We start from the raw sequence: 13522 nt of genomic DNA on the forward strand, positions 1-13522 counted from the left end.
GCCGTGGGGAGGAGCTTTAAAATGTCGACATTACCAAAACTCAGCATTCACAACACACAATATATAAATCTAATTAAAGAATACACAAATAAAAAAAAAAAAAAATAACAATCATTAAAAACAAACATGCTAAACAGTGAGAGATGAGTGACAAAATATCGACATTACAAATCACAACATTCAAAACAAATAAAAAGGAACACAAACAAATAATAACTAAAAAAAAAAAAAAAAATACAAAATGTGTGTAGTGTGTGTGGTGATAGAGTGGTAGAGAGCAGTGTGGTGTATGGTGTGTGGTGACTGGTGTGTGTGGTGATAGAGTGGAAGAGAGCAGTTGGTGTATGGTGTGGTGACAGTGGTGTGTGTGGTGATAGAGTGAAAGAGAGCAAATTGTGGTGTATGGTGTGTGTGGTGAAAGAGTGGAAGAGAGCAGTTGGTGTATGGTGTGGTGACAGTGGTGTGTGTGGTGATAGAGTGAAAGAGAGCAAATTGTGGTGTATGGTGTGTGTGGTGAAAGAGGGAAAGAGAGCAGTGTGGTGTGTGATGACAGTGGTGTGTGTGGAGACAGAGAAAGAGAGCAAATTGTGGTGTATGGTGACAGCGGTGTGTGTGGTGACAGAGTGAAAGAGAGCAAATTGTGGTGTATGGTGACAGTGGTGCGTGTGGTGAGAGAGTGAAAGACACCAAATTGTGGTGTATGGTGTGTGGTATATGGTCCGCCACGCACACTCCCAGTGACAGAGTCCTCGCGCCTCTTAGACCTACAACTCTCTCTCTCTCTCTCTCTCTCTCTCTCTCTCTCTCTCTCTCTCATTTAAAGTGATAGGTAATTGCGGATTGAATATTTTTCTGACAATATTCTCCTTATATCTCATGATAGTCTTATAATCTTCTTTAAGAGTCTGTGTGACTTCGCCGAAGTCACGCACACACACACACACACACACACACACACACGGCCCGGTAGCTCAGTGGTTAGAGCGCTGGCTTCACAAGCCAGATGACCGGGGTTCGATTCCCCGGCCGGGTGGAGATATTTGGGTGTGTCTCCTTTCACGTGTAGCCCCTGTTCACCTAGCAGTGAGTAGGGTACGGGATGTAAATCGAGGAGTTGTGACCTTGTTGTCCCGGTGTGTGGTGTGTGCCTGGTCTCAGACCTATCCCAAGATCGGAAACAATGAGCTCTGAGCTCGTTCCGTAGGGTAACGTCTGGCTGTCTCGTCAGAGACTGCAGCAGATCAAACAGTGAATTACACACACACACACACACACACTATAAAGAAACCAAAATAAAAGTAAGAAAAACGTGTTATTTTTGTAGTTTTCAGCTTTTTTTGCACCAAAACACAGAAATGCAGGCAAAACGCATGATTACACACTGTTTGTTTAAGGAACTCAAATGTCAAAAATTGGTTATTTTGGTGTTTTCCAGCATTTTATGCACCAAAACTCAAAAATGCAGGCAAAACACTATATTTGTAAAAAAAAAAAAACTCTTATTTGTGTTTTTAAGGTGTTTTATGAAAAAAATTATGAGTTTTTTTTCATAAAACTTAAAATCACATAATGCGACCTTTTACCAAATATAGTGGTTTGTTTGCCTTTCTGAGTTTTGGTGCATAAAATGCTGGAAAACATTAAAATAACCAAATTTTGACATATTTCAGTTCCTTAAACAAATAGTCTGTATTCATGCGTTTTGTATGCATTTCTGTATTTTGGTGGAAAAAAGCTGAAAACTACTTTTACTTTGGTTTCTCTATATAGACTTGTTTTTCTTTTTATGAATTTTATCGTTTTGAAGCACAACAATGTAAAATGACTTGATTAGCAGTCCTTCTTACCTTGAAACAGAATTCCGGTGTCCGATTAGATCTTTAATAACTAACTTGGCTAGACTGAACCTTACAGTATGTATATTCTCTCGGGAGTGCTAAAGTATATTCCCTCGTGAGCGCCTAAGACTGAACTTTATGTATTATTCCCTCGGCAGTCGTGTAAATACCAGAGTGAACCAGTCACCGGTCACCACAGGCTCCACGTCATGTGCCTCAGTCTGCAGCCTGCACCCACACCCTCGCTCAACCATCCACACGCCATACACAGTTACACACACTCGCATACACCGGAAACTTATACACAAGGAAATCAGCCATATTTTTATTTTTCTTAAATATGCTTTACAGTAACAAAACCATTCCATAGCATAAGTACAGTACAATATTCATACATCTTGGCTAGCCTCACATAGCCTACACATGCTGAGCTGCCTCCCCCGCTCGGCTCCTCATGCCAGCTTGCTCGCTGGCTTGCTCATCCACACCACACCCGAACATTCACAACCTTGTTCATGTTACTGTATTAAAACAAAGGAATATGAGATTCAGAACACTAGTGAGAAATGTCAATAGAAACAAGATAGATGCAAGTAAAGAGAATATAGAAGGTATAGAGAGAAAATATATACACTAAATAAGAATCGAGATGATAGAAATATGAGAGAGAGAGAAGAGAGAGAGAGAGAGAGAGAGAGAGAGAGAGAGAGAGAGAGAGAGAGAGAGAGAGAGAGAGAGAGAGAGAGATTACTTTGAGCTGCACAGAAAAAAAAAAAAGATTAGTTTGACCTGAAAGAGAAAAAGAGAAAGATTACAGTTTGTCCTACTTAAAAAAAAAAAAAAAAAGTTTGGTCTTTTAGAGAACAATATAAATGGTTAGTTTGACCTGCATGGGATAGTTTGACCTATAAGAAATAGGTATTGATTAGACCTGTAAAAAATTAAACAATAATCTTACCTGACCTACACACACACACACACACACACACACACACAAAAGTCAAGATAGAACCATTTCTTCACCTTTTCCATCTTCATTGCGAGGTTTGCATACTTCCATCCATACTATATGATAGCATGTGCACGCCCGCCACAGCCAGCCTGCCAGCCTGCCACGCCGCCACCACCACCACCAGCACGAGGCTCCTGGATCGCCGCCAAGGTGCGCTAACCAGGGCATTACTGGGGAAGACTAGATAATTAACATGTACCTGGAAGAGAAGGTTAGTTTGTACCTGGAAGAGAATGGTTAGCCGCGCCGCCTATCGCCCGATGCCTAACACCTAACGCCTAGCAAACCGTAATTTGTACTTTACTTTATTTCGAAGGGTTGCTCCAGCGGTGTCAGTCCCACGGTGTGACCTGTGATACGGGTACTCACCTGTAAAGAGGAGAAGGAGGGAGTTAGTGTGGTGTGGTTATCAAAGCTAGTATTTCATTATTAACGGAGATCAGTATAGGAGTCACGTGGTTCAGGTTAATGCTTAGTAGCGACTTAGTACTTTATTGCAGTTATTATATTGAAGCTTAAATAACAACCTCAACTTACCAAATCCAACGCGAGGAAGACGCATTCAATAAGATAAACTAACGCACACTATTATCTCTACACTAACCGCGACGCCACGCACGCAAACACAAGGAACCGCACTCGCCCGCCGCCATAAGACTAAAGGCCGAGGATTTCTTCAGCTGGTGTGGGATCACCTCGGCTGTCTTCGAATGTGCTGCCCTTCCTTTGGCTGACACACTCCCACCTCACGCCCTCACATCCACACCACACTATAAGATCACACTAACTTTGTGCTCACTGAGACACATTTCAGCGCTAAGAAAGAGATGAGATTGGTGGGAGATTAATTATATACCGCACTCGATTTGTTTTCTTGCCATACTTTCGCACAGGGACATGGAACAAGAGGCTGCTAACTGCTTGTTATCCTCACGCCACACACTCCCCCTATCCCCTCCTGCCTGCCTTCTTTTGACTGGAGGTGCTCCACATTGTGGCGCCTCTCCAAAAGAATGTACGTATATTTATTTATTGACAGTCAGGCTGCACTGTATGCCCTTCAATCCACCTCCCCATGGACTGTGATCTAGTTAATAAGTGTCTAGATCTCATCCACACCCTAGAAGGTGCTGGTGCCACGGTCCATTTCATCTGGATACCCTCATGTGGGTGGGTATCCCGCTAAATGAAAAAGCAGACCACCTTGCTCAGTGTGCCCTACAAGATGATACAGTGGACCCTGGCACTGAGTACACTCTGGGTTATGTTAAAAGTAGCATTAAGGACTTTGTACATAGTAGCATTAGTGATCAGTTGGAGCTTTGTTGCCATAGGGGCAGTAGCAGTCTAGTCTTCACTATGCACGCGTCTCCCAGAACTGTGCCTACACACACCTACGGGAGACACACTGCATCACATGACAGGGTGGCAATGAGGTTCAGATTAGGCTACAAATACTTTTGGGAAGTCAGTGCTTCTCCTGGTGTGTGCTGTGTGGTGCACCAAAGGGCACACTGTATGTCACTATATCATGGAATGTCCTCTCATTGTTAAATTTAGGCCACAAGGTCAGCATGACTTGTACAGCCTCATTGACCATCCTAGACTCAACCACTCTCAGGGATATACTCAGTTTGCCCAGACTGTAGGATGTTTATGCAATAAGGTGTGCAATATCTGTATTTATTTAATGAAATACTTGTATTCTTGTTATGTATACTGTCTAGTGTTATTTTTTTGATACTTTAACCTTAAGTCTTTGCCCATGGGTGGCAAGGTCCATCCTCCTCCTTTTTTTGTAATTATTTATTAATTCAATAATAAATGTATCAATCAATCAATCAACAATAACTAGGAGAGGAGAGCTTGAAGATCTTTTTATGCATAAATGATCTAACTTCCCAAGGGTGCAGGCTGTACATGTTTACTGTGATGGTTCAGTGGATGGCAGCAAATCTGGATGTGGCCTGTTCATCCGCAACTACACCTCTTCCTCTGAATACACTGACACTGAGGTGTCCAAGAGGCTTCCTGACAACCTGTCCTCTACAAGGGCAGAACTATATGCCATGCTAGGTTTACAAATTGTCCTTCATTTGGGGAAAGATGTTTACTTTTTTGTTGATAGTCAGGGTGCCTTATATTCATTGTTGTCTCCTTCCCCTGCTGATTGTGATCTCATCAACAAGTGTCTTGGTGTCATTGATCTCTTGGAGAGAGATAATCTCAGAGTATGTTTCACCTGGGTGCCTTCTCATGTTGGCATTTCCCATAATGAAAAAGCTGATGTTCTTCCCCGTCACTCCCTTACTGAGGACATTGCTGACTGTCCTGTTGAACACACTTATAATAACATCAAGGGTCAGTTTAAACGTCATGTTTGCAGCACCATTGCTCATAACCTTGACACTTGTTATGGGAAAGGCAGTCCCAGTTCAGTCCATTATGTACATGTCACCTATGGCAGGAAGAGTGCAGCCCATGACCTTGTTGCTATGCGTCTCAGGCTGGGTTACAGGTACTATTGGGAGGTCAGTGGGGCTGCTGCCGTGCCCTGTAAGCTGTGTCACAGTCTTGCAGGGCACACACTTGCCCACTATGTCATGGAGTGTCCTTTGCTGGTGCATTTCCGCCCACAGGGGAACTGGGATCTGCCACCAATGATAAAGTGGTTTTTCAACAATGACATAATTAATCCCTGCCATCCTCAAGGATTTCCCACTTTTTGCTCCACCTTTGTAAATAATGTAAATATACTTAAGGTTATTTATTTTTACTGCAATACATTAGTTTTCTATGAACATTTGTTTGGGGATGGGTTGCAAGCTCCTCCCATCTCCTTTGTTGTACTTTTTCAACAATAAACTTATCAAATCAAATCAAACCTTAAGTCTATGCCCATGGGGGGCAGGGTGGCAAGGTCCATCCTCCTCCTTTTTTGTAATTATTTATTAATTCAACAATAAATGTATCAATCAATCAATCAACGAGTATCGATAACTAGGAGAGGAGAGCTCGCTAGTGTTCAAGAATAATTAATAAGTAAGGCGTGCGCGGCACGCCTTTTGGTTGCCTGTTACCTTATTTCACACCAACGCCACCCATAACCGTAAGCAAACGACTCTCAAACCGCGTGCTTTCAAACTCGTCTCAGTGCTACCAATGCCTGGTTGTGGTATTTCATATCGTATTTAGGGTTATCTGATTACTCATTGATGACACGCACACCACATGTATTGACTTCCAACTCTGCTTAATTAGGTACCGCTACTCCTATCAACTCTTCTTTCTGCTATTTGAGGTCACTGTAGGCATGTATATACTAGATATTTAACAAATACTATGACAAAAAATAACCACCAACACTAGGAGGGAATAATAAATTCTTAGCTGCATATATTAGTATATGAGATCCTATTCTCACTATATAAAGAATCGCTCATTGTTCCAAGTCAAGAAAATGTTCACTTCATACAAAGGCTTATAACATCAGTAAAAATGTCAAAATATCTAATATACACATGCCCAAAGGTACACACACAGTATGTGTGTATGTACCTTTTTGTAGTGTGTTGAGTCAACACTTATAATAGAGGTAGCAGAAAAAAAACAATGGTTTATTTGTGTTTTATTTCATATTTAGTATCTAAATATGATATTTTAACAATAATGAATACTTCAATGCATTAATCATGTTATGTCTCATCATAATTGTTGTTATCATTGTTCTAAAAATGTTGAAGACAAAACTATAAGTCAGGGTACTCTAGTCTCTCAATCCTAATGATGATCAAAACTGTAAGGGAAACTGTGTCTTACATGATAAAGGTGTTAACCTAAGGCAACACACAAACAAACAAAGGGCTCTCACAAAATAATAACAAGGTGGGAGGCCCAATTTAGTTTGAAATGTGTCTTAACCCTTAATTCTCTTCCAAAGGGATTACTTTGAAAAACTTAAAAGTTAAGCAGCAAAATATTGACATTTGAGTAATTATCAGGATAATGGTGTAGGAGGGCTTAGTTTCACAGAACACAAAATACTTGACTCACTAATGATTATAATGGAACACAGCATGTTGAGTGAATTTCAGTTTTTTGAAGCATACACAATAAATGTAACAAGAAAAGAAGTAAGGTATATATAGAGAAAAGTAAATTGGTGTACATGCAGACAAAAGCTACATAGTTGATCACATCAACTATGCAAGATGCCACAACAGAGCATACACCATTATCACAGACCTCAGACATTATTAGCATTATATATCAGCATTGAAACTAACACAATAAGCATATCACCATTCAAAGTTACAAAATAAAAGATGCATGTTTAAGCACCTAGAAGCAGGTAGTGGTTTTGTGGGAATACCCACATGTTTGTAAGCCCTAGCTACAGCCAAAATATCACTAAAGAGTATGAAAAGCAGAGACGTCACACAAGCAAGTCAAATATACATTAAGCATTTTAACACATAGCTAGGTATCCTACATCAATGCAAACAAACATGTTTCAATTCAGAAAAAAAAAAATCATACCATTGTCTTTCCATTCATGAAAACCAGTTAGACTGGCAATAAAGTATATTTCGTCAAGGATATGAATATAATCAGTAAGGCAAAGCAAAACAATGTAAAGCAAAGCAATACAAACTACACACAAGTGTAATAGGAAAACCCAAAGGTAATAACATTCACTTCTCATGCACAAAACTGTACAACACAATAAGCACACTTTAGTATTGGTTAAACCTAAATCAAGCAAACATGACCATAGATACAACATACGACTAATTGGTAGGTTGAAAAAAAGTATTTGTACACTAACAAACGAGGACTTAACAATAAACATGCTATACAGAAAATAGATTACATACCTTTTCCTTCACAGGCCATATTGAAGCTGAAATACTTTATATCAATCAAAATACAATATCATAACAATATACACTAAGTCCTCGTCATGCGGTACATATGCATTCCTGAAAACCTCACCGTAAATCAAAATTACCGTATACCGAACCCATTACAACATGTAATAGTAAGGAATGCGTTCCAGCACGTCAAAAGTCACCCATACAGAAATAAAAGCTACACGAGTTTCTATGCAGATGACACACAACTTTTGAAGAAAGTTGGGTCTATAGCAGGACTTAGATAGACTATGGTAATGGAGGAAAAGATGGGAGATGGAATTCAACATTAAGAAATGTAGCATAATGGAATTTAGGAAGAGCAAAAATAGGATAACAAGACAATACCAACTTGGAGAAGAGAAGATTAAGAAGGTGGAAAGTGAAAAGGACCTGCGAGTTCTCATAACAAAGGAAATGTCCCCCAATAAACATATCAATAAAATTGTTGGTGAGACCTACAACTTACTGAGAAATATTAGAATTGCATTCACATATATTGATGAAGATATGGTGAAAAAAGTTATTGGCATCCTTGATCAGACCACGACTGGAGTATGCAGCAATACTGTGGTCACCTCACACCAGGAAGAATATCACGAAAATTGAAAGGCTACAAAGAGCGGCCACCAAACTGGCCGCAACCTTGTCAGCTCTTACGTATGAAAAGAGACTGGACTGACCAACACTGGAGCAGAGAAGAAAAAGAGGCAACCTGTTGACCATCTACAGAATAATGAATAATATGGAGCTTCCTGATAGGATGGACCTGCTGAAATGGGACACAAGGGACACAAGAGGACATGGACTAAAACTCACAAAAGACAACTACAGCTTCCCCCATAGAGTGATAGATATATGGAACAGACTGGACAGAGAGGTGGTGTGTGGAAAGTCCACCACCACCACCACTTGAACACAAAATTAGACACTGTGAGATACAGAGACGGGACAACACCACCATAGGCTCCCTCCCGTAAAATACAACTAGGTAAATACACACACACACACCAATTTGGGAAATAATTACAAGTTCACTAAATGAAGTGAAAGTTCCACTCGAATGGAAGATAGCCAAGGTAATACCAATATCTAAAGGAAGAAAGGCAACTGAACCACTAAACTACAGACCAGCGTCACTTACAAGCATTTTGGGGAAGTTGTGTCAAATTATTGTCAAAGAAAAATGGGTTAAAAATCTGGAAGAAGAAAAGTCATATAGAACAGACAATTTGGGTTCAGGACAGGACGGTCATGTGCATCAAACTTATTAAGCTTCTACTCAAGCGTTATAGAAGGACTGGAAAGCAGAGACAGATGGTGGACACAGTATACCTGGACATAAAAAAGGCTTTTGATAAAGTCCCTCATGAAAGATTACTTTAGAAACTAGAGAACAAGGAGGATTGCAAGGAACCTTATCAGAATGAATAAGGGATTATTTGAAGGACAGGGAAATGAGAACTGTGATCAGAAATACATACTCAACTTGGGGTAAAGTAACTAGCGGAGTGCTACAAGGGTCAGTGTTAGCCCCCATTATGTTCCAGATTTATTTAAACGACATTCACAATGGGGTAAACAGTTATATTAATCTATCTGCTGATGATGCAAAGGTGCTAAGAGTTATCAAAACCAGGGAGGACGTTTTGCTGTTAAAGGAAGATATAAACAAAATCTATGAATGGAGCAGGAAGTGGAAATTGGAGTTTAATGCCAAGAAATGTCAAGTAATGGAACTAAGAAAGAGTAAGAGAAGACCAGTATGGAACTACCTGATGGATAAGGAACAAATAATGAAGACTAAAGAGGAAAAAGATCTGGGAGTGATTATACAGGAAAATTTGAACCCCAAAACACATAAGCAAGATATTTGGATTATCATGTAAAATGTTGACATTTCAATTCATGGACAAAGATATGATGAAAAAATCATCACAAGCATGATACGCCCAAGGCTGGAATATGCAGCTGTGGTGTGGTCTCCACGAGTTCTGAAAAGGATATGAGAAGATTAGAACAGATACAGAAGATTGCTAAAAAAATGGTGCCAGAACTAAAGGACCTAATATACAAAGAATGGCTGAAGGAAATGTGACTGCCAACCTTACAAGATAGAAGAGAATGAGGGGACCTAATAACAATGTACAAGATAGTCAATGGCATTGAACAAAATAGACAAGGAAGACCTGGTGCTGGTGACAGAAGATGGAAGGACAAGAGGACATGTAAAGAAGATCAGGATGACGCAGTGTGTGAAGGATACTGGAAAATAATTTTCCTCATAGAAAAAATATCCTTAAAAATATTAAACAATCTGGCTGGGGCAACAATATCTATTACTGTAATGATGACATTATTATAACTATATATAATATCCTAGTATTAGATTCATATATTACACAAAAGATAATTAAGATTCGTTTATTACTTAAGACAATAAAAAGAATGGATGACTATTCATAGGAGATGTACAATTTGATCATGTATACAGACATACAGACATTCAATTTTACATATAAATACAATATATGAGCATATAAATACAATATATACACATGTTAAGATATATATACTAACTAATAATTTCTAAATTTTATCTCTTGTATTTTTGTTGGGTTTAGATTGCTGATTGATATTAATGAAAATGGGAAGGTGGTCAGATATACAGCAGTGAAGGATCCCTGAGAATGAGTGAGGTGTGAAATTTGACCAGATTTGATCTAGTAGCGAGGGCTGACCTAGAGCAGGAGTATCCGGAAATCGTGTAGGTCTGGATATGTGGGGGAAATAATTTAGTGTTTGCATGGTATTAAGGAAAAAGTTTGTAGGAATGTGGGTAGAATGCTCCAATAAATTTATGTTAAAGTCTCCTATAATTAATGATTTGTTACGTCTGAAGATGTCATTATTCAGCATATCATTCATATCAGATGTAAATTCATTGACACCTACATGTTTGCTCTTAGGTCTGTAAAGAACAGTAATTATATAATTTGAATCTCCTAATGTAAGTTTAAGAGTACACATTTCAATGTTTACATTAATGAAGCAAAATGGGTTTAACAATTCTGTTTGTAACATATTGTTAGCAAAAATAGATATCCTTCATGTTCTCTTTCAGTTCTTATTAAGTGATATGAATCATAACCATCCAAAAAATAAAGATGTTTAGTGTGTTCTTGTAGCCATGTCTCAGTAACAGCAATTATATCAGGTGGTTTTGGTAAACAATTAAGGAAAGATTTTAGTACATCAAAGTGTTTGTGAAGTGATCTAATGTTGATATGTATAATGTTATAATGTAATAAGGTAATTGAAATATTAGGATAAAGAATTAGGATCTCGTTGACCTGAAATTTTTTCTATAACACTAAATTCTAAGTTTAAAGAGAACACTTCATTATCATCATACAAAGAATAAAATAAATTTTCCATATGTTGCAAACAATGTGATATAAATCAGTAATTAAGTACACTAATGAATAACTAAACAAAAGCAAATTAAAACCAAATAGGTCTCTCCAGGTATGCAAATATAGAGAAGAAATACAGTATAGTACTAGTATTTATCATTGTGATGGTAATAGTAGTAGTAGTAGTAGTAGTAGTAGTAGTAGTAGTAGTAGTGGTGGTGGTGGTGGTGGTGGTGGTGGTGGTGGTGGTGGTGGTGGTGGTGGTGGTGGTGGTGGTGGTGGTGGTGGTGGTGGTGGTAGTAGTAGTAGTAGTAGTAGTAGTAGTAGTAGTAGTAGTAGTAGTAGTAGTAGTAGTAGTAGTAGTAGTAGTAGTAGTAGTAGTAGTAGTAGTAGTAGTAGTAGTAGTAGTAGTAGTAGTAGCAGTAGTAGCAGAGGTAGTAGTAATAGTAGTGTGTCACAGTGATGTCTTTAGTATTGACATTAGTTATTTTAGGGACAGTATAGTAAATAGTGGAAATAAATGGTAGAACAACAAAACTGTTACACTTCATAGGAAGTAATCATATTAAATTGGAAAAGTTATGATAGTATAATCAGTGGTACAGTGTAATATTAGTATTAATCATTATGATGGTAGTAGTAGTAGTAGTAGTAGTAGTAGTAGTAGTAGTAGTAGTAGTAGTAGTAGTAGTAGTAGTAGTAGTAGTTGTTGTTGTTGTTATTGTTGTAATAGCAAGAAAAACAATATTAGTTTTATATAGAACCTCTAGTTGTATTCATAACAAGAGAAGTAATAATAGTTTTAAATATATTGGTTCTAGTACTAATAGTGATAAAATAGAAGTGGAGTGGTGGTAGTGGTAGTAGTAGTAATAGAAGTATACAGTACCCTCCCGAGTTTAGTGCTTGCTTTCTTCTTAAGATATAGCGCCAAACTCGAGGATCGCTAAACTCGGGGTATTGAAAACAATGTAAAAACGCTTATTCATTCTGGCCCGGGACGAAGCTAATTTTTTTTCCTCCCCACTTTACTCCCTTATTTCAAAACATTCAGATTTTTCACGTCCTTGTTACGATAAGGGTGAGGGCGGGCAGCGGTGTACAGAACAAGTGGCTTCATTTTACAGTCTCCAGTTGCATTGACCGTAAAAAGAACACTGAAGCGTTGCTTACTTTCCTTGTGCCCTCTGGGCTTCCTTTCTTTGGCGATTATGGTTGATTTTGGTTGTTGTTTCCAGTGAAACCCAGTTTCATCGGCGTTGAATATTTGACGGAGATCGTAACCGCCGTCCTCAATCATCTGTTTCAAGACACCAATGAAACTTTCCACCTCTTCTGTAGATGCGTCTGCTGTTTCACCCAGACATCGTGCCCTCTTGAACGAGTGTCTTTTTTTGAACCTTGAGAACCAGCCATTACTAGCAGAGAAAGGTGGAGGATTGTCAATGTTTAACTTACGTGCCACTGCAGCATATATTTCTCTAGCCTTCTGTCTTACCTTACCAGAAGATATGCACACATTTCGGTCATTTTTGTCAACAATATATTTCTTCAAATAGTGTTCTGTTGTTACCATCAACTTGCTTGTAGGATGCGTGATGTGAGCAACTTGAATCACAGAGCTCCCTCGAGCGTCTTTCAGGAAACGTTTTATTTCCTCACGTTTCGCTCTTATTACTCTAACAGTAGACTCACTAATGTTGAACAAGTTTCCAACGGCAACAGGTCCCATTCCAGCATCAAGCTTATCCAACACTTCGCCTTTTTCCTTCATGTTTAACAGTCTTTTCTTCTTACCCTGCCTCTCTGGCCTGCTTCCTTTTGCCGAAGTAGGTTTCTTCGAGCCACATGCTGCAGTGCCTCCTTTATTTCCTGACATCACAATTAATTAGCTTGCATATAAGAACTATCAAGATGCTGGTGGAAGAGGGCTAAGGACGCGTGCACACGTGGTCAGCTCAGTCAGCCAACTGCAGGAGTCTTGGAGCAGCATACGTGACACCGCCCGGAAGTAAACGCAACCGATACTTGTCAAAGCAGCGCGAAACTCGGGGCGATACAGCGCCAAACTCGGGATGGTAAGAATTTAGGACTAAGCGCCAAACTCGAGGATCGCGAAACTCGGATAGCGCTAAACTCGGGAGGGTACTGTATGTAATAATGCATGTATTAATGGTAGTAAAAAAAAAAAAAAAAAAAAAAAAAAAAAATTGTTAGACTGAAACTAATAAGAGGAACTGTAACAAATGAAAGAGTAGTATTAGTTAAGCAAAACAGCATAGGACTCTGGTAGTGGAAGTAGTAGCAATAGTAGTATATGCAATAATGTATGTAATAATGGTA

The 13522-nt window shown here is 38.9% G+C and overlaps 1 protein-coding gene across 1 annotated transcript; it reads right to left on the reverse strand.

Annotated features, from left to right (window-relative positions):
* Window positions 1-12215: 12215 nt before the first annotated feature.
* LOC123499677 (tigger transposable element-derived protein 1-like) lies at window positions 12216-12953 on the reverse strand. Its single transcript, XM_045248054.1, has one exon. The coding sequence runs from the start codon at window positions 12951-12953 to the stop codon at window positions 12216-12218; it is 738 nt and encodes a 245-aa protein (XP_045103989.1).
* Window positions 12954-13522: the final 569 nt, after the last annotated feature.

This window comes from Portunus trituberculatus, chromosome 50 (assembly GCF_017591435.1).
Source record: "Portunus trituberculatus isolate SZX2019 chromosome 50, ASM1759143v1, whole genome shotgun sequence".
Lineage (NCBI taxonomy): Eukaryota > Metazoa > Arthropoda > Malacostraca > Decapoda > Portunidae > Portunus > Portunus trituberculatus.